Genomic DNA, 20,157 nt, shown 5'->3' with positions numbered 1-20,157 from the left:
TTGAAAACCAGAATCCTCAGATCTCAGCCTTCTTGAGTAGCTAGGATTACAGGTGTGAGCTTTTCTCTATGCCTTTTGAATTCCCATGGCAGCCCTTGTACTTCAGACCTGGCACTTCTGGTGCATGCTAAGATGGGATGCTATGAATCCACGATTTCCATCCCATAAAGAAACATCTGGAGCAGAGAAAGGAGAGACAAGTCTAAAGAAAGCCCCAGTGCATCTCTTTCCTCTAAGATGTCCTGTAGTGGTAATGTCACTTTCCCTAAGTTTCCCATCCCCCAAATGCCCTGGTAGCTGCCACTGCTGGTCCCATAGCCCTGGGAGAGAAACACCTAACTGAAGGGTGCCTAGGGCTTGGAAAGGGTTCACTCTGGTTTTCTCCACCTCAGTAGGAAAGAAGTGACAGTCAGATAGAAATCCAATCACAGGTCTATAAAGCCCAAGCATGGGGTAAAAACAAGCAAAATGGACCAGCTGCAGACTAAAAGGGAGGGAATGGTGGGGAATTACGGGGACTTTCCCAGAAATCCTAGCTTTTGAAGAAACCCTAGAAATTCTTCTGGTTATTCTTGGTTAAATCTTGTCTTTGTAAACGTTGGTAAGTCATGATGCCATTACAACAGAAAGGATATGCACAGACTGGGCCCGCTAAGGGAACAGTCACATTACACAGTCAATACTGTTTTCCCCCTCAAGGAGCAGCAGGGACTCTTAGGAGACACAGGATGCTGCATGGCCTGGACACCAGGGCTGTGTAGGCAAAGAAATCTGAGCCTGCTCACTGAGCTACACAGTGACTCCCTTTGTATCTTCTCAGCTCAGAGAAAAGAAATTTGCATAACTTAGACCTGATGCTTCCTTCAAAACTCCCATTCTTTACTCGATTTCCTGTGTTACAAGCAGCTTTTCAGGATGCCTGGTATTCACTGTCAAGAATCTCACTGTCTGCAACTGGTTCTGCCCTGGAGAGCTTCAGAGAGCCAGCTCTGAATAAGCACTGTGGAATAGCCGCGGGTATTCACATGCTGAGCAGTGCCCACAGCCAGTCCTTGATCCTCTGCCAGCTTCCAACCAGCAGCTCAGTGGAGACACACCCCATCCGTCTGGAGATAAAGCCCGATAAGTAGAAGAAGTGGGGGAAGGAATACAATCATTAGTGCAGACCAAATGAAAAATGTTTTGGTTAGGAGGCCAAGGCTCTTGATAAGTAATAAGACTCCAACAACAGGGCTGGGGGGGGTGGTTCCAATGGTAGAGTATCTGCCCAGCAAGTAGCAAGGCCTTGAGTCCAACCCTCAGTCCCATCAAAACTAAAAACAAAACAAAACAAGCTCCAAGTAGACATCTGGTCTGGATGTGGCTGACTCAACTGATAAGGGCCTAAGAGACAGGATCGAGTGATAATAATGTCAATGAGACTTGTGGGCAGGAAGAAGCCATACTCCACAATAAATGATGATCCCTAGTTCCTCTTGGAGGCTGAGGCCATTTATATTTAAAACCTTTTTCTGTCTTACTATTACTCCATCACTATGTTGGTTTCCCACCCATGGAAAAGACCTAGGAGAGTAGACAACAGTCCAGGAAGGATTCCGAAGAACACAGGCCGCCAAAACATTCCCACTTTGCTGATCACCCAGACCTACGCAGCCCAAAGAGGAGCTAAGAGCTACTGAGGCTGCCAAAGATGAGCTGCAGGGAGAGGAAGGCTCACGGGATTCAAAACAGCTCCGCTCCCCTCAATGCCAGCAGAAGGCCAAGAACTACAAGTGACATAATGGGATGGAAGGAGCCTGGATCCTTGAGTCATCGCATAAGGGAGAGCACCAACGAAAACAGATCAGGTTTTACACAAGCTAAACTTTTCAAAGATCCACCGATATTCAAGAATTGCATCTTAGTACAGCCCAGGTAAGCCCCTAGATGGCAGGCCTGGCAGGGTTTGCAGCATATGCTATTACTCAGCCTCGGGTAGAGTTTCTTAGAAGGGACCAAACACAGGCATTCTATTCAAGAGAATGCACACTGCCAAACTAGTCTGCCTGGAATCATATCCCAAGTCTACAAGTTCCTGTTTGAGTGTAATCATGGGCAAGTTATTTATTCTCTCTAAGCCTTAGTTTCCTTGTCTCTCAAATCTTGGGACTAAGGTTTCCCTCCTATGCCATTTCTCTACTGTTAGGTACTAAACAGAAAGACAACAGGCCACTTACCCAATGCATGGATTCGTCTGGTACCTCGGTGCTGTGTAGGAAAAAGGAGAGATGTCCTTGTCAACAAAGGACCCAAAACCCAACCGGAAGTTGCTCGTGAGCTTCCTCATCTCCTCGGCGAGTTTGGTGCCCAGGTTGCGGATGCTGTCCAAGTCGTCCTTCATAGAGAGGGAAAGGTCCATCAGGTAGTACAGATCCACAGGGTAGTCTTCCACCTGGCGCACTTGGAGCTGGAAAGTAGTCTGGTCACCTGTGCCAACAGAATGCCACACATGTTAGGAGCCACAGACACTTGCTGGGAGCTGAAAGGGTGGATTTTCACTCTTTCAAAACTGATCTACCAACCTCTTTGTTTTAGTGGTTGTGTGCCTCCAAGAAGAAAGATTTTTCTTGGAGTACCAGAAGGGAATAATATGGCACTGAGGGTGAAGCCCTAGGTTCTCCAGCCCCAGAGCGAAACTGCACGTGTGTGAAACAGAACGCAGGGAACAGTTAACAAGGAAGGTAAGAGCCAGGTGGAAAAAGGGGAGATGAACAGGTCAAGGGAGGGCAGGTGATGCAGACAGTCACTTAAAACATCCCAAAGGGCAGTCTCTATTTCTTTTCCCAGCCACTGATCTTCTGGAGTACTTTGTTCTTAAGTATATCTGGGAACATCCAGATAGAACTTATTATAATCAGAAATTATACATATAAAACCAAAAACACAGATTTTGAACTTCAGCTTTATTCAAAAGTCATAGCTGAGCCTCAGTAGCTTAGGCCTATAAACGTAGTTGCTTAGGCAGCTGAGATCAGGAGGACTTTGGTTTGAGGCCAGTCTGAGCAGAAAGTTAGTAAGACTCTTACCTCAATGGAATAAGCATATGTTGGCTACAGTGGAAAACGTAAAATAGGAAGATCATAGTTCAGGCACATGCCTGGAAAGGAAGGAAGGACTATCTTAAAAATAAAAAAGCCTGAAAGTATGGTGGAAGGGAGGGAGGAAGGGAGGGAGTGAGGGTCTCAAGTGGTAGAGCATCTACTAAGTAAGCAAGCATGTGTCCTTCAGTTCAAACCCCTGTACTGTCAATAGAAGAAATGAAAATGGGAGGGGGAAAATAGAGAAAAGTAAAACACTGCTATATCTGTCTATCAGCTACAAGGAAAATAGGTTTTGGCTCTACAATAAGACAGCCAACAGATGAAGAAAGAAGGATTCATTCAGAATAATAAAGCAAGGGGATAAGTCGAAGTCTAGCTGTGTGGCCTTTGCTCCCTTACCTCCAGGGCTTACAGAGAGGGCCAAATCAAGGACAATAACTTGGGGAATCCAAGCCAAGATAATGTTTCCTCAATCCTTTCAGAACTTCTGAAGACAAATACCTTAGAACTGACTATAAGCTTCTACTCATACCACCAGGTAATTGAATCTGCCTTGGGCTTACTGAGTGTATCAGGAAATATCCTATGTATCCCAGAACAGAATTGTCCACGCACACTGAAACTGAGGTAGATCCTGTGTGTGTAGTAGATGTACAGAAGCCACGGAGCCCTCACTGCTGCACAATCCGAGCAGCCAATCCTGCACCTTTGCCGGCGATTGCAAACACTAAAGCCTGCTGTTCCTATAGGACAGAGGACTCTAAACCCAGGGTAGAATTTGCTAAACAAAGTAATTAATCACTAGCCTAACAGGCATTACTTATAAGGATTTTTTTTTACTTTTAATATAAAAAACTACAGCAGTCCAATATACAGATACAAAAAAAAGTTCTCATACTAAAAAAAAAAGGTACCATAATACTGTACATACAAAAACTGTTCAACAAGAATGATTTAAATATATCTGTTCTTCTCTGGATATGGAAGACATGAATGTAAAGTTCTGCAACTGTATTATTGCTGAGAACATGTGCCCGGGAATACTCCATCCCACATCCCTTTCCCACACAAACAAGGCCTGCTTCATGAAGCAGACAAAGAGGAATCCAATAACGTTAAGATCTTAGCTGAAGTTCCAGCTTTCTCCCTCAACCAGCTGTACAACCTGTGCCTCAGTTTCCATATACAGATGACACAGGATTATTGTAATTACTGTGCATAGGCAAAGCGGTGGTTACTAGCCTGTTTCCCCTGACTTGTTTTTGCCTGTATTGCCCTACTACCTCAAAACTGATGCCCTTTGAGTTCCCTCTTGGTATGAGCCTATTTTTAAAAACCATCTGAGTCTGACTCAAACAAAAGAATGTTCATGATTTCCTTCAGAATGAATTTCTGGAGTGCTGCAGAGTCTCTGGCTCCTGTCAGACAGACAGGGCAGGTCTCTCCACAGGGCCTGCTTCTTGGATGTCTGCAGCAGAGGGGAGGGGGAGGATTCGGGGAGAACTCCTATGGCCTCTCCATAGGCAGATTGTCTCCCAATTCTACTGCCTCTGTACAGGATTTCTTGCTGCATCTGCTGCTTATGGGGCTTGAACTCAGGGCCTAGGCACTGTCCCTGAGCTTTTAGCTCAAGGCTGACTACCATTTGTACCACAGATCCACTTCTGGCTTTTTGGTGGGTAGTTGGAGATAAGTTGGACTTTTCTGCCCAGGCTGGCTTTGAACCATGATCTTCGGATCTCAGCCTCCTGAGTAGCTAGGATTACAAGCATGAGCCACTGATACCCAGTGTAAGGAATCTCTTGACATTGTTCTGAGAAATTAATCATTGATCTCACACACACACACACACACACACACACACACACACACACACACACACACACACACACACACACACACACACACACACACACACACACACACACACACACACACACACACACACACACACACACACACACACACACACACACACACACACCTTACCACAGGAAGGCTACAACTGTTAAAAGTAAGTTTTCCAAAACAAAAGTCTAAGAAAGCCAATAGTATCATTCACACTTAGAATGAAGCTTTATTATCACCATTAGTAACATGTTTGATTTGAAATGCCACAAACTCCTAGATGGGCTTTGGCGCTCATAGAACAGGTCAGCTGGACCTTCCTTCCCAACTCCCAGTGTGGACACAGTGGAGTGGCCCAGCATGGCAGGTGTGGAGCATGCCCTGCCAGGACAAAGTCTGGACACACTTCCCACCTATGATGCACTTTATCTGGACACACTCCTCCCTTCCTCCTCCTCCACAGCCACACTGCACTCTCCTGTGTATCTGTGATATCTACAAAGCCTCACACACCTGAGACTTTCACCTGGTGCCCTGCCACGCACCCAGCAGGGTGAAAGGCCTTCTCACCACACAGCTGGTGACACACTAGCCTACATGCCCAGACCTGTCCCCAGCAGCTTTCCTCTGCACACATCCCTGCGGGCTGACAGCTCTTCTCTCTGCAGATGGTCCTCATAATCCACACTTCAGCTCAGGGTCTGGGAACAAGATAAAACAAACTACACAGAGAAGCTTCTCCACAGAGAAACCCTTCCTGATTCCAAAGCACTGAGATTTCTGCCATGCCCAAGTTCTTAAGTACAGGTTCTCCCACTATTAACCAATAGCAACTAGCAATCCACCTGAAAGGGAGCCTTCCCCTCAGGGATGGCAAGCACTGCTAGAGAGTAGACAGAGAACTCGAGTGAGAACTTTCGAGATTGACTGGGGGAGGGGGGGGGAGTGTGTGTGTGGGGGGGGGGAGTGTGTGTGTGTGTGTGTGTGTGTGTGTGTGTGTGTGTGTGTGTGTGTGTGTGTGTGTGTGTGTGTGTGTGTGTGTGTGTGTGTGTGTGTGTGTGTGTGTGTGTGTGTGTGTGTGTGTGTGTGTGTGTGTGTGTGTGTGTGTGTGTGTGTGTGTGTGTGTGTGTGTGTGTGTGTGTGTGTGTGTGTGTGTGTTGAGTCTGATCCCAGGGCCTCCCATTCTCCCTTAGCTCCCCCACCCCCACCAGCTCAAGGCTTGATGCTCTACAACTTAAGCCAAACTTCCACTTCTGGATCTTGCTGGTTAATTGGAGATAAGAGTCTCTCAGACTTGTCTCCCCAAGTTAGCTTCAAATTCTGATCCTCAGTCTCAACCAGCTGAGTAGCTAGGATCACAGGCATGAGCTACCGGCACCCGGCTTGCTTCTTTTATTTTCACTTAAAATGTTATCTTGAAATAATTTTAGACTCACACAAAGTTGCCAAAATAATTTGGGCTGGGCACCAGTGGCTCACACCAATAATCCTAGCTACTCAGGAGGCTGAGGTCTAAAAAGTGGTTCAAAGCCAGCTCAGACAGGAAATTCTGTGAGACTCTATGTCCTATAAACTACTCAGAAAAAGCTGGAAGTGGCAGTGTGGTTCAAGCAGAGAGGCCCAGAGACAGAGCACAGGCCCTGAGTTCAAGCCTCAAGACTGGGGGGAAAAAAAAAAGCAGCAGCAGCAGCTAACAGGTCATAAAAAAAAATTTTTTTTAATTAAAAAAAAAGAAGCTTATGGACTGAAATCACTCAGATAATCACTTAGGGAAAAAACCTTCCTAATTAATCCAGTGTTTTTAAGCCACCTCTCGTTTTGAACTATCTCCAAAAGACTTGCTTTGAAGTTTATGTCCTTTCGTAAGGATCTTATGACTTTTCTTAAAGTTATTTTTTTAAGTTCTTATCCTGAAATAAAATGAAAAAACATGATCCTGTGTTTATACAAAAGCCTGCTTAAAGTTTGGCAGTTCTTCAAAAAGTTAAACATGGAATTGCCATAGGACCCAGCAATTCTACTCCTAGCTGTATACCCAAGATTATTGAAAACATGTGTCCCCATAAAAACTTGTATGTTTATGAAAATGACATAACAAGATCCATTATCTTATACAATTAATATACACTAAAAATAAAGAAAAAGCATGTACATAAGTGTTCAGAACTGCCCAAAGAGCAGAAACAGTCCTTCAACTAAAATGTGGCATAACTACATACACATAATGGACTATTACATGGCCATAAAAATGAGATGAAGTATACTGTACACCAATGAAAAAATAGCCACATGTTATATGACCCTTTAGAAGTGTTTAGCAGAAGCAAAATCAGAAATAGAAAGTGGAGCTAGGGTTGCCAGGGGCTGACTAGGAAGGGGTAAGGAGGGAGAGTGGGATGAGGAGTAACTGTTAGTATGCACTGGGTTTCTTTAAGAGGTGAATAAAATATTCTGGAATTAGATAGTGGTAATAGTTATACAACCTTGAAAATATACTAAGAGTCACATACACAGACACACACAGACACACACAGACACACAGACACACACACACACACACACAATCCTTGTTACTCAGGAGGCTGAGATCTAAGGGTCACAATTAGAAGCTAGCCAGGAGCTGGGCGCTGGTGGCTCACGCCTGTAATCCTAGCTACTCAGGAGGCTGAAATCTGAGGATCGTGGTTCAAAGCCAGCCCGGGCAGGAGAGACCGTGAGACTCCTATCTCCAATAAACCACCAGAAAACCGGAAGTGGCGCTGTAGCTCAAGTGGTAGAGCGCTCGCCTTGAGCTGAAGAGCTGAGGGACAGCGCCCAGGCCCAGAGTTCAAGCCCCACGGCCGACAAAAAAAAAAAAAAAAAAAAAAAAAAAAGAAGCTAGCCAGGGCAGGAAAGCCCTGAGTCTCATCTCCAATTAATCACTGAAAAAGCCAGAAGTAGAACTGTGGCTCAAGTGGTAGCACACTTGCCTTGACAAAAGAAAAAGAAAAAAAGGAGCTCAGTGATACCCCAGGCCCAGAGTTTAAGCCCAGGACTAAAAAAAAAAAAAAAAAAAAAAAGGGCTGGGAAGGTGACTCAGTGGTAGAGTGCTTGCCTTGCATGACTGAGGCCCTGGGTTCGATTCCTCAGCACCACATAAGCAAAAAGAAAAAAGCCGGAAGTGGTGCTGTGGCTCAAGTGGTAGAGCGCTAGCCTTGAGCTGAAGAGCTGAGGGATAGCGCCCATGCCCAGAGTACAGGCCCCACGACCGGACTCAAAAAATAATAATAATAATAATAAAAAGGGAACAAGGCCCTGATGGCTCACATCTGTAATCCTAGCTACTCAGGAGGCTAAGATATGAGGATTAAGGTTCAAAGCCAGTTGGAGAAGACAAAACTGTGAGACTATTATTTCCAAATAACCAGCAAAAAGCTAGAAGTACAGCTGTTGCTCAAGTGGTGGCCAGCCATGGGGAAAAAAAAAAATCAATAGAGAATGTAAGGCCCAGAGTTCAAGTCCCAGAACACACATACATATATACACATATACATACATGTGCACACGCACACAAATTTTTTTAAAAAGGACTCCCTTTTCCTCCCTTTTGTCTCTCCCTGTCCCTTTCTGCCTGCCTGCCTGCCTTTTTTCCCTCCTTTCCTACTTTCTCTCCTTTCTTGTCTTCAGCCTTATCCTGGGATGGCAATTTAGCCTTCTGGATACATCTCTCATGTTATGCTGAGGCTTGTCCCTGATTAGTCTTTGAGGCTGGCAAGTGTTCTATTTCACTCCACAAACACCAATTATGAGGCATGGGGGAAGGGGCAAGGGAGAGGACATAAAAGCACTTCTGAAAGTCTACCATGAGAAAAGCAATCCCTTCACTCCAGCTCCTCAGAATCAGGGAATTTCCCTGAGGTGAAGTTCACAGTTGGTAAACTGAAATTCTTGCTCACTTCCCTTCACCTTAACCTTTCTCCATTAATACAGACATGTGCCTGTGCTCCAATTTATAAATATTAAAATTATTATTTTCAATTTTAAGAAACACTATTGGGGGGCTAGAAATGTGGCTTAGTGGTAGAGTGCTTGCCAAGCATGCATGAAGCCCTGGGTTTGATTCCTCAGTACCACATAAACAGAAAAAGCCCAAAATGGTACTGTGGCTCAAGTGGTAGAGTGCTAGCCTTGAGCAAAAGAAGTTCAAGGACAGTGCCCAGGCCCTAAGTTCAAGCCCCAGGACTGGCAAAACAAACAAAAAACACTATTGATTTTGAGTATTTCTAATATTTTAAAATATATTTGCAAGTCAGGGGCCAGCAGCTCATACCTGTAATCCTAGCTACTCAGGAGGCTGAGATCTGAGGATTGCAGTTTGAAGCCAGAAGTCCCTGTAAGATTCTGATCGCCACTCAAAAAACAGGAAGTGGTGAAGTGACTCAAGTGATAAGAGCACTAGCCTTGAGCACAAAGGGGCCCAGGGACTGTGCCCAGGCCCTGAGTTCAAGCCTCACAACTGAAAAAAAAAATTCACAAGAGCAAGGGAAGGGGGTGACACTGTCCACTCTTTACCTGACCTAAGTAATTGTAACTCCTTCTGTACAGCACCTTTATCGTAACAATTTTAAAAGAAAAACATATCCACAATAGTTCTAGAACTTTAAAAAGTTCCCATTTCATAGACCTAGAATTTTTTTTATTTTTTATTTTTTTGTCGGTCGTGGGGCTTGAACTCTGGGCCTGGGCGCTGTCCCTGCGCTCTTCAGCTCAAGGCCAGCGCTCTACCACTTGAGCCACAGCACCACTTCCTGTTTTCTAGTCCTTTATTGGAGATAAGAGTCTCATGGACTTTCCTGCCTGGTCTGGCTTTGAACCATGATCCTCAGATCTCAGCCTCCTGAGTTGCTAGGATTACAGGCGTGAGCCACAGGCGCCCAGCTAGAAAAAAAATTATGTTAAGTGACACACATGTTTTCTCTCATATGTGGAAGCTAGCAATAACATATACAAGGTTTTTGTGTGTACACACAAACTGACTAAAGGATGGTATACTTGGGGGAGGAGTCCAAAGGTATATCTCCTCTGAACAACTAATGAATGAACTGGTTAACAAAATTAAAACCAGGAAGTGGAAACATGTTTTGGAGGGAGACGGCCATGGGGGTGGGAAGAGATGGGAATGGAGAGAGGGGGAGCAAATGCAGTCATTATAGTCAATGTACATTATATAAAAGTTGAACTATGTAATCTAAGGGTAGGGATGGGAGGGGGAAATGGGGGAAGATTACAGAAAGGGTGCCACTGGCCAAGAAGTATTGTACTCATAACCTGACTTATGGAATTACAAGTACAACCACTTAATAAAAAGAATTCCGTGGGCTGGGAAGGTGGCTCAGTGGTACAGTGCTTGCCTTGTATGCATGGTTCTATTCCTCAGCACCACAGAAGCAGAAAAGGCTGGGAGTGACGCTGTGGCTCATGTGGTAGAGCGCTAGCCTTGAGCTAAGGAGCTGAGAGACAGTGACCAGGCCCAGAGTTCAGGCCCCATGACCAACAGGGGGAAAAAAAAAAATCTGCTTAAAAAAAAATAAAAAGAATTTTTTAAAAAATACAAAAAAAAAAAAAAAAAAAGAATTCCCACTTCAGCAGCTCTCCTGGGGTCTTCATGTCTATAGGCCAAAAGGAGCCATGATTTGGCATGTCTTCACAGGGTTGGTCAAATTAGCACCTCTGTCTCTGGGCCTCCAGCACTGGGTCTCCAGGCCAAGCTCACACAAGACTGACCTGCACACAGCACCACACTGTGGAAAGCACAGGATCGTGTTTCCACGATATTTCCAAACCTGGAAACTGTACCATGTAGCTTACTTAGCAGGAGGTATGACTACCTTCCAATACTTTGTTGGGTTTTTCTACTTAGCAGAACCTAATTATACCCTTCTTTGGATTTTTTAGTTTTATGATCATCCAAACAGGCAGATCAGACATTTCTAAAAAAAAAAAAAGCACATTTCTCAGAGTTCATTCTTGAAATTAATATATGCACTGGGCACTGGTGGCTCATACTTGTAATCGCAGCTACTCAGGAGGCTGAGATTTAAGATCATGGTTCAAAGTTTGCTCAGGGAGGTAAGTCTGTGAGACTCTTAGTAACAATTAACTAACAAAAACCAGAAGTAGATCTGTGGTACAAGTGGTAGAGCACCTACTTTGGACAAACAAAAAGGCTTAAGGACACTGTCTAGGCCCTAAATTTAAGCTCTTGGACCAGCAGATAGGAAGGAAGAGACGGGAGGGAGGGGGGGCCAGAACTGTACAGTAATAACAATAGCTACAACAACAAGGAGCTTTACAGAGTGTCCACCATGTGCACCCACTGCATCCCATCCAGTGAGCCCCACACCCACATGGACACTGACAATAACAAAGTCACATAAGCCTCTGTGTGTGCCTGTGAAGAACGTGGGTTGCAAAACCTTTGGATTCCAAGGGTTAGAATAGCCTACCCAGACCAGAGCCCCCAAGCTAAGCAGAGATCTAGAGCTGGAACCCAGGCCTGCTCCAAGCTGTCCCAAATCCTAAACAACCATCTAGAAATCATTAATGCCATCAGCTCTCTAAACAATGGGTCGATGAAAGAGCAAAAATTAAAAAAAGATCAATGAAACTTGAAAAAAAATCCCCCTTGTCCCAAATGTGCTGCTCTCCAGTCGATCCATACCCACAGTTGCCCTTGACAGCGGAGTGTGACGTGCAGCACAGAATTCAGTGACAGAGTCACCAGCGAGGACCCACCAGGGGCCTGTGGTCCCAGAGGTGTAGAATCAAACACCACGTGCACTTATACATGTTCCCTAAGTACATAATAGGATTAGCTCCCTGGGAACCACAGGCATTCAACAAATAGTGGGGGTATAAAAGTGGTTCATTTCCATGTTTACCACCAGGAAAGAGGAGCTATGATCCAATGGTTAGAGTTCTGCATGAGATGAAGGGAAAGTTCTGGAGGTAGGTAATGGAGATGACGTAGCACAGTGAACTAGACTGGATACTTAAGCTGGTTAGAATATTTTAAATTTTATGTTTTAGATCTTCTACCATAATTTTGAGTTTCTGTTGTTGTGGCTATTTGTTTTGGCTTGATTTTAGCAGAGCTAAGGATTAAACTCAGAGTCTCTTACCTGCCAGGAAATTACCCCACCACATTTTTTTTTAAATAGCACGGAAAAGTAGGGGCTTGTGGCTCATACCTGCCATACTACTTGGGAGGCCGAGATCTGAAGGACTGATTGTGGCTAGTGGCCAGCTCAAGTAGGAAAGTCTTTGAGACCCCCTTCTCCACCGACTACTACACACAGTTGCATGGGCTTGTCATCCCAGGATACATGGAAAGCCCAGACTGGCAGGATCACAGTGCCAGGCCAACGCAGGCAGAAAAGGCTATGAGTCTATCTCCACAGAGATAAGCTGGACACTGGTGTGTGCCTGACGTCCCAGCAATGATGGAAAGCCGAAAAGTAAGTGGCGTAGGCATGCTTAGGTTTCTACCTAGGTAGTGAGCAAGATCCAACGGAAATACAGGGCTGGAGGTGTAGCTCATGTTTGGCAAACATGAGGCACTGAATTCAAACTCCAGTACTGCTAGAAAAAAAATATATATATAGCAAAGCTATTCCCTTCATCCTCTGCTTCCTGAGATCTGAGCCTTGTCTCCCATAGCATCTCCTGACTCTACCCTCAGCCTGATCTGGCTCATTTCCATGTTAACATGGTTCACTCCCTAAGGACATCCCTGAACACACAGCATCCAGCCCACTGGGAAGGATGCAGGAGACTCACCAGGCCGAAGGTTTAGGGCGACTTCCTGTGGCATCATCTGGATGACGTCGGAGCCCATGGTGCTGGAGCCTTTGTTGCTGAGTGGCAGGCTCCGCCGGATATGGGTGCTACTGACCGGGCTCTCAATCTCACCATCACAGCCGTTACGGATGAGGTTTGCCTTCAAGTCACACCGTGAGGTGACAGACCTTGGGCTGCCAAAGTACTAGGTAGAGAAAGAGAGGCAGCCAGTGGTCAGCATGGGCCCCTAGAACACCCAGACCAATAGCCTTCAACTCTCCAATCCATTTCATTTTCTGAAGTGGAGACAGTGAGCATCCTTATCCCAGTGCTCACTGAGGATTAAGAACACTAACTGAGATGCTGCATATGAGACCATTGTGGAAACTGTAAATGACAAAAGACAAAACATCTGGTTTCACTGTTATTTTGATGGTCAAACATTCTTGTCTATCTCTGTCAGCAAAAAAAAGAAAGCAGCGCAATGCCTGGAATCCTATCTAATCAGGAAGCTGAGATCAGCTGGGAGAGGAAAACGTGAGACTCTTATCTCCAGCAAAATGCCAGAGGTGAAGGTATGGTTCAAGTGGTAGAGCACTAGCCTTGAGCAAAAAAGCTAAGGAAGAGCAAGAAGCCCAGACACAAAAGGAAGGGAGGAAGGGCAGGAAGGGGGGGGGGAAGGAAAGAAAAAAGAGAGAAAGAAAAGAAAGGAAAGGAAAGGAAAAGAGAAAAGGGAAGGAAAGGGGAGGGAGGGAGAAAGGGAGGGGAGGGAAGGAGAAAGGAAGGAAGGAAGGGAGGGAGGGAGGGAGGGAGGGAGGGAGGGAGGGACAGAGAACGTGGCAAGCGGGCTGGGAATAAGGCTCAATAGTAGAGTAGCATGCTCAAGCTAGGCCAAGCACTCTACCATTGAGCCTTATCCCCACTGAAAGGGTCAGGTTTTTTGCAGGCATACTTCAAACCCCACTGACCCAGCAGTCTATGCCTAGAAGTTTCTCACATGGAAAGAAGAAAATGGAAAGAAAAGAAGAATTTATAATGATCTTATAGACATGTAAACCAAAATCCCCAATCCATAAGAAAAACATAGCCCATCACTTCAAAAGACAGTCATGACAAATAATAAAGACAATTAAGTCAGAATTTCAAAACATGAAGGGGGAAAAATGGAAACAGAATTTATATATATACTAGGATTAGAAAAAAAATGAAAAATGAGATGGAGAAACCAAAACATGGAGACACCAAAAATACTTCTGTTTTTTATCTGTACTCTTGTTTGGATAATAAAAACACAATGGAACAAAAGGAACTTGAGGTATTAATTTTAAAATGAAACAATACTTTCAGGTGCTGATGGCTCATGCCTCTAATACTAAGACCACAGTTCAAAGCCAGCCTGGGCAAGAAAGTCAATGAGACTCTTTTCTCCAATTACCACCAAAAGGCTAGAAGTAAAGCTGTGGCAAGTAGTAGAGCACTAATCTTGAGCAAAAGAAGCTCAGGGACAGCCTCCAAGCACTGAGTTCAAGCCACAAATATAGAGAGATACATACACATAGCACATATATATAGAGATATATACGTACATATACATATATACATATAGTGTGTGTATATACATGTATATGTGTGTGTATATATATATGTGTATATATGTATGGTGCCTGTAAGTGTGGATCTTTTAGGGAAAGAGGTTTTTAGAGGTAAAGCTAGCTCAGATTCCTCTAAACACCCTGTCACTGGCAGATGTAGAAAGTAAGTGCCCCTGGTGGCTGTCTGGATGCCAGCCCGGTGTGACACCATCCCCGATGGCGGCAGGGGGGTGAGGAAGATGCCGGTGTCTCATTCTCCCCTCCATAATGCTGCAAGAAGTCCTCATGTGAGTTGGGGTCCCTAGACTTCCCATTCGAAGCCAGCGTGCTGGCAGAAGCGTAAGCCCCAGCAGGGCTGTTCAAAGCTCTTCAGAATCTCAGCAAATTCAAGACCAAAACTTCAGTCAAGAAGATTTTGCAGAACTTTCAAATAAGTAAAACCAGATGTACTGTCCTAGGCCTACATGATGATTTTTTTGTGTCTTTGTTTTTTCCGTTTGGTAAATATTGAATAGGTTTTTAGTGGGTGTGTTAAACCCCTGGGTATCTTGCCTATCAACAGTGTTGGGGACAGCACTGTAGGTATGAGTGGCCCCATAAACACCTGCTGCAAAATGAGAAAAATTATTCTTGTGGTCCCAGATTTCAATCTTAGGGTTTCTAAACTGGGTTTGGGGCAGTCAGACTTGGCTCCAACGAGTTTTAACAAAGGAATGAGTAACACCTAGGAGCAGGGGAAAACAGTTACCTACCCAAAGGACCCAAGGACTGGTCTACTGTCCTGCGTGTCTGTGTGTCTGAGGCAGAGGTCTACCTGGCCTAACTGATCCCAAGCTTCCACAACTAAGGCATTTCTCAACTCCTTGCTGCGCAGCTGCTCTGACTAAAGAGCTGGCTGGGCTGGGACTAGTTCTGACTGCCAAAAGGACCTGTCTGGATGGGTCCAGAGCAGAGCTCTCCCACCGGGTTGGCCAAGAAAGCACCTGCCTTCTTTCCAGAGTGACGTAAACCCCTGAAGGCTTCGAATTGGTCTGGAGCAGCTTTGACTCAGAAATAGAGGAGGTCAGAGCTAACCTGCTGGCTCTAACAGGCAGTAGGTACCAAGTCCTCTTCTATAGCCTTGGCAATCTGCTTGCATTGATCGTCAAGATCAACCCCTTGCTAAAAGGATATTCTCAACAGGACTTTTTTTTTTTGGTACTGGTCCTGGGGCTTGAACTCAGGGCCTAAGCACTGTCCCTGAGCTATTTTTGCTCATGGATAGCGTTCTACTACTTGAGCCACAGCTCCACTTCCAATTTTTTGGTACTTAGTTGGAGATAAAAGAGTCTCACAGACTTTCCTGCCTGGACTGCCTCTGAACCACAATCCTCAGATCTCAGCCTTCATAGTAGCTAGGATTACAGGCGTGAGCTACCAGTGCCTGGTCCACAAGATTCTTGATGAACACTTCAGCCTATGATGAAGGATTTGTACAGGGCACCTGCTGACCGAGGAAAATGTACCTGCTGGGACTATAGAAGGTTAAAGTGTAGTCCACCCAATTCTAGGCAGACACAGGCACATCTGTGCCAGTGACAAGCTTAGCAGTGTAGCTGTCCCCACACACAACTCCTCTCTCTCTCCCTCTCTCTCTTTCACACATCATACAAGCACAGGCGCGCGCACGCGCGCGCACACACACACGCTGCACTTTCCAGCACCCTCTCTCCAGCTGCATGCACCTGGCCATGCCACAGCAGGACCATGGACATCACCTGGTTGCCAGCATGAGAACCATCATCCATCACATTCAGGGTGACTGGAAGTGCCAACCAAGTCATCAATATGACAAAACAGGGGAGCCCCCTCCTAGCAGCTTCCACCTTGCAGACAGTAAGGGGTGCCCTAGATGCTATCCAGGCCAAACTGAGACCTCAGTGCCATCCACCCCATCCTTGGGGTTGATGTGCTGGTTCCTACAACCCAGACTGTTGCTCTGGGATGGTTTCACTGACTTGGCCTTTGAGACATCGTTGCTAATCTATCGAATCTTGTTACTGTCACAGAGTCTCAGGGCCTTACAGCCACCTGTTGAGACTCTAGTGGGCATGGCAGGTCTCATGAACTTTTTTGCTTTGTCAGTTGTGGGGCCTGAACTCTGGGCCTGGGCGCTGTCCCTCAGCTCTTCAGCTCAAGGTTAGTGCTCTACCACTTGAGCCATAGCACCATTTCTGGCTTTTTTCTGCTTATGTGGTGCTGAGGAATTGAACCCAGGGCCTCATGCATGCAAGGCAAGCACTGCAGCACTAAGCCACCTTCCCAGCCCCTCTCATGAACTTTTAGGAGGAAAATACCTACCTTGACAATGGGGCCCATAAACAGGGGATCATCTCTCTGGCTTGGCTTGAAAAGCACCATGAATCATGGCTGGTCATGGGCTCTTGTTACCCCATAAAGAGACAGAGAGCACTCAGATGCCCCACAGGCAGTGTGGGCTCCTAAACCCACGAGCATCTCCTCCCTGTCTGAGCGCTTTTCTAGATACTTTAATTCTGAACAAGGTCAGATGCACATTCAAAGAGAGGAAACTAAAACCACAGAGGGCAGAAGCGATCTCCTGATGCCTATGACTTCCCCGAGTGCAAAAGGAATATAAACCAAGAAAAAGGTCCCGGGCTGAAGACTTGAGGTGAAGGATTCAAATGGCAAAACACTTCACTGAGTTCAAAAGTTAGTACCACTTCCCAAACACACACAAAAAAGAAAAAGAAAAAAAGAAAAACGTCAACTATCATTGAGCTCCAAGCTCAATGACTGCAGATGTCTCAAATTACACACCCTGGGAGAAAAAAGATGCATGATTAAGAAAATCCCCTCCCTGCTGCAATGTGCATTACCCCAGAAGCCTACAGTTCTCTTGGCAAGGGTCACACCATAAGACATGGAAGAAGAGCCTCGGGATGCAGCGCCAGCACTGCCCTTCCACAGGTAAGCAATCAGAGGTACACGCACCAGTGCAACCAGCAAGTCTGACTTCATCTGGCTTGGCAGCATCTGCCTCCGCGACAGCTAAGGCCACTGCTAAGTTCTGCAGCAGAAATTAAATGGGCCCACAGGTCTCGTGACTCAAATGTATTTCTAGCCAACCATTGATGGCTCATGCCTATACTCCTAGCTACCCAAAAGGCTGAGATGGGAGGATCACAGTTTGAAGTCAGCCCGGGCAGGAAAATCCATGAGACTCTTTATCTCCAATTAAGTACCAAAAAACAGAAATAGAGCTGTGGCACAAGTGGCAGAATGCAAGTCTTAAATGAAAACAAGCTAGGGGACAGCATCTAGGTCCTGAGTTCAAGCCCACGTACATATGTACGTGTACACACACACACACACACACACACACACACACACACACACACACACACACACACACACACACACACACACACACAAAGTGATGGACAATCTAGGTAACAAACTGCTGGAGTCTACTAGGTGCTCTGAGTTTCACAGGACAAGCAGCACTAGGAAGTGCTAGTGGCCAAGAGGCACATGGGGAGGGCCAGACTAGGCAGGGAGAATGTACCATGCGGGCACAGTGTGGACAGCAGCCCATAGAGCTGGTCTCAGCACAGGGAGTCTGGAGAGTCTGCCCTTGAAGGCACAAGGTGTGAAAACCCCCAACAAACCACACATCAGAAGCAAAGGCAAAGCAGCCAGGGTGAACAGGGCAGAAAGGAGGAGTGAAAGCAGCAGAAAGGAGTGTGTGGGAGGAGGGGAGCAAAGACAAAGGCTGACTGCAATGTAATCCTTGGAGAAGAATACAGAAACAGGAGAAGTGGGACTAGGCCACGAGGGGAGTTCAGGGCCAAGGTAGAGAGTCCCCTCTGCCCACACCCAGTAAAACAGGGAGGTCACCAGGAATGTGCGCTAGAATTAATGCAGGTAAGAGGCAGGTGTCATGACATACTAGTTGAACTAAGTGTGAGAGTGGATGCCTGTAATCCCAGCACTCAGGAGGCTGAGGCAAGAGATCTTATCTCAAAACAAACAGCTGACTTTTAACCCCTTTGTACAACTACTTAAAAGATAATAAAAATATATATATTTTTTGGTAGTGGGGCTTGAACTCTGGGCTTGGGCGCTGTCCCTGTGCTCTTCAGCTCAAGGCGAGTGCTCTACTACTTGAGCCACCGTGCCACTTCCACTTTTCTAGTGGTTAACTAGAGATAAGAGTCTCATGGACTTTCCTGCTGGGCTGGCTTTGAACCGCAATCCTCAGATCTCAGCCTCCTGAGAAGCCACCGGTGCAAGGCAAAAATGTAATTTTTAAAAAGAATAAAAATGGAAGTAGACAGCCAAAAACAAACTACAAAATAAACCCCACGGGCAAGGAACCTGTGACCCTCCCTGGCTGTCCACTCAGCACCAACTCTGAACGTACACACCCTTCATCTGCTTCTGGCAGAGACCTTGCTCCTCTGGCAGCATGCCAGGATGTAGCAAAGAAAGTACTCACCATAATTACTCTGTCTTGCAAAGTAAGGGGCAGGCTGGATCACACCATTCTTAACTCCCCAGTCCCAGCTACCTGAAACACAATCTCGTGGATAATTTGCCCCAGAGCTGAAAAGCTGCTTCCTAGTGCAGAGGTCACAGGAAGGTCTTCCCTAAAATGTAGTAGAGAGGGAGCCTGTGGACTAGAAACGTGGGTGTGGGCTGGGTCAACAATGAGCTGTTCAGGATGACCTCATTCACCAGCAACATCCAAAGGTCAGACGTTGGAAGTAAGGTATAAGAAAGGCAGAAAGACACACAACAAACGGACCCTAGCTTCCAGGCCCCACGGCCCATGTCTTACCAGAAGGCTCCCCTCCTCCTTGTGGAGGAGCCATCCTGGGGCTCTGTGAGTATACTGCTCCCGGCCCTAATCTCACTGCACATTCCCCAAACAACACCAGAGGATGGCAAAGTCTTCATTTACATAGCAAGGGTGAAACCCTAGCAAAGCTGGAATTTGGACTTCGGCTTTCTAACTCTGTGTCTGTTTAACTGGACTCTTCTATGAAATGTGAATTCCTGCCTGCTTCTTGGCTCTCTATATTGGGTACACTAAGGTGATGAAGATGGTACTGTTCCAGAGAAAGAAGACGGTCTAGTTGGCATCAAGGGTCAAGAGATTATCAGTGCTACAGTAGGACTGCAGAGTATGAGGAGACTGAGAATCGCGCCTCACACAATCAACAGCCATACAGCGAAACCCTTCAACTGGCGTTTCTTGAGCAACGTCTGGCGAGAGGCTCCTTTGGGGGATTTAGGAGAAACAGTGTAAAACCGCTGCCTAACATGTCAGTGGAGGGACTGTCATTCTCAAAGTGGGATATAGCTTGACTACAGCTAGCTTCAAAAAGGTGTGAGAGGCTAGCCTGGATCTCATATCTGTAAATCCTAGCTTCTCGGAAAGCTGAGATCTGAGGATCATAGTTCGAAGTCAGCCCAGGCAGAAAAGTCTGTGAGACTATTTCTATCCAATAAACCAACAAAAAGCCAACGTGGAGCTGTGGCTCAAGTGGTAGAAGATTGCCTTGAGAAAAAAAATTCAGGGACAGTGCCTAGGCTCTGAGTTCAAGCCCCAAGACCAGTACCACCATCCCACCTCACCACCCCAAAAAAGGTGTGAGAGGTCAAGAGCACATCACAAAGACCCTTTCACTTCCCTTCAAGTTGTTAAACACCTTGCCCTTTCCAAGTCTTCAAGTACCTGACCTCCTGTCCTGAAGGGATAGCGAGTGTCTCTGGCTGGGGTGGAAGAGGCAGATGTTTGGGTTTTCTGCCAC

General features: G+C 45.9%; 1 protein-coding gene across 2 annotated transcripts in view; it reads right to left on the bottom strand.

Moving 5' to 3' along the window:
- The window catches only part of Itgb5 (integrin subunit beta 5), a 120,808-nt gene that overhangs the window by 78,267 nt on the left and 22,384 nt on the right, over window positions 1–20,157 (bottom strand). For both annotated transcript variants that reach the window (XM_070030016.1, XM_070030015.1), the window contains exons 3-4: window positions 12,747–12,951; window positions 2,217–2,466 (exon numbers count right to left, since the gene is read on the bottom strand). In XM_070030016.1, the coding sequence (XP_069886117.1) occupies window positions 2,217–2,466; window positions 12,747–12,951 (455 nt within the window). The remainder of the gene's footprint in view (window positions 1–2,216; window positions 2,467–12,746; window positions 12,952–20,157) is intronic.

Source organism: Dipodomys merriami, unplaced genomic scaffold, assembly GCF_024711535.1.
Source record: "Dipodomys merriami isolate MVZ:Mamm:240054 unplaced genomic scaffold, mDipMer1.0.p SCAF_2, whole genome shotgun sequence".
Taxonomy (NCBI): Eukaryota; Metazoa; Chordata; class Mammalia; order Rodentia; family Heteromyidae; genus Dipodomys; species Dipodomys merriami.
This window is presented reverse-complemented; position numbering and strand designations above follow the sequence as displayed.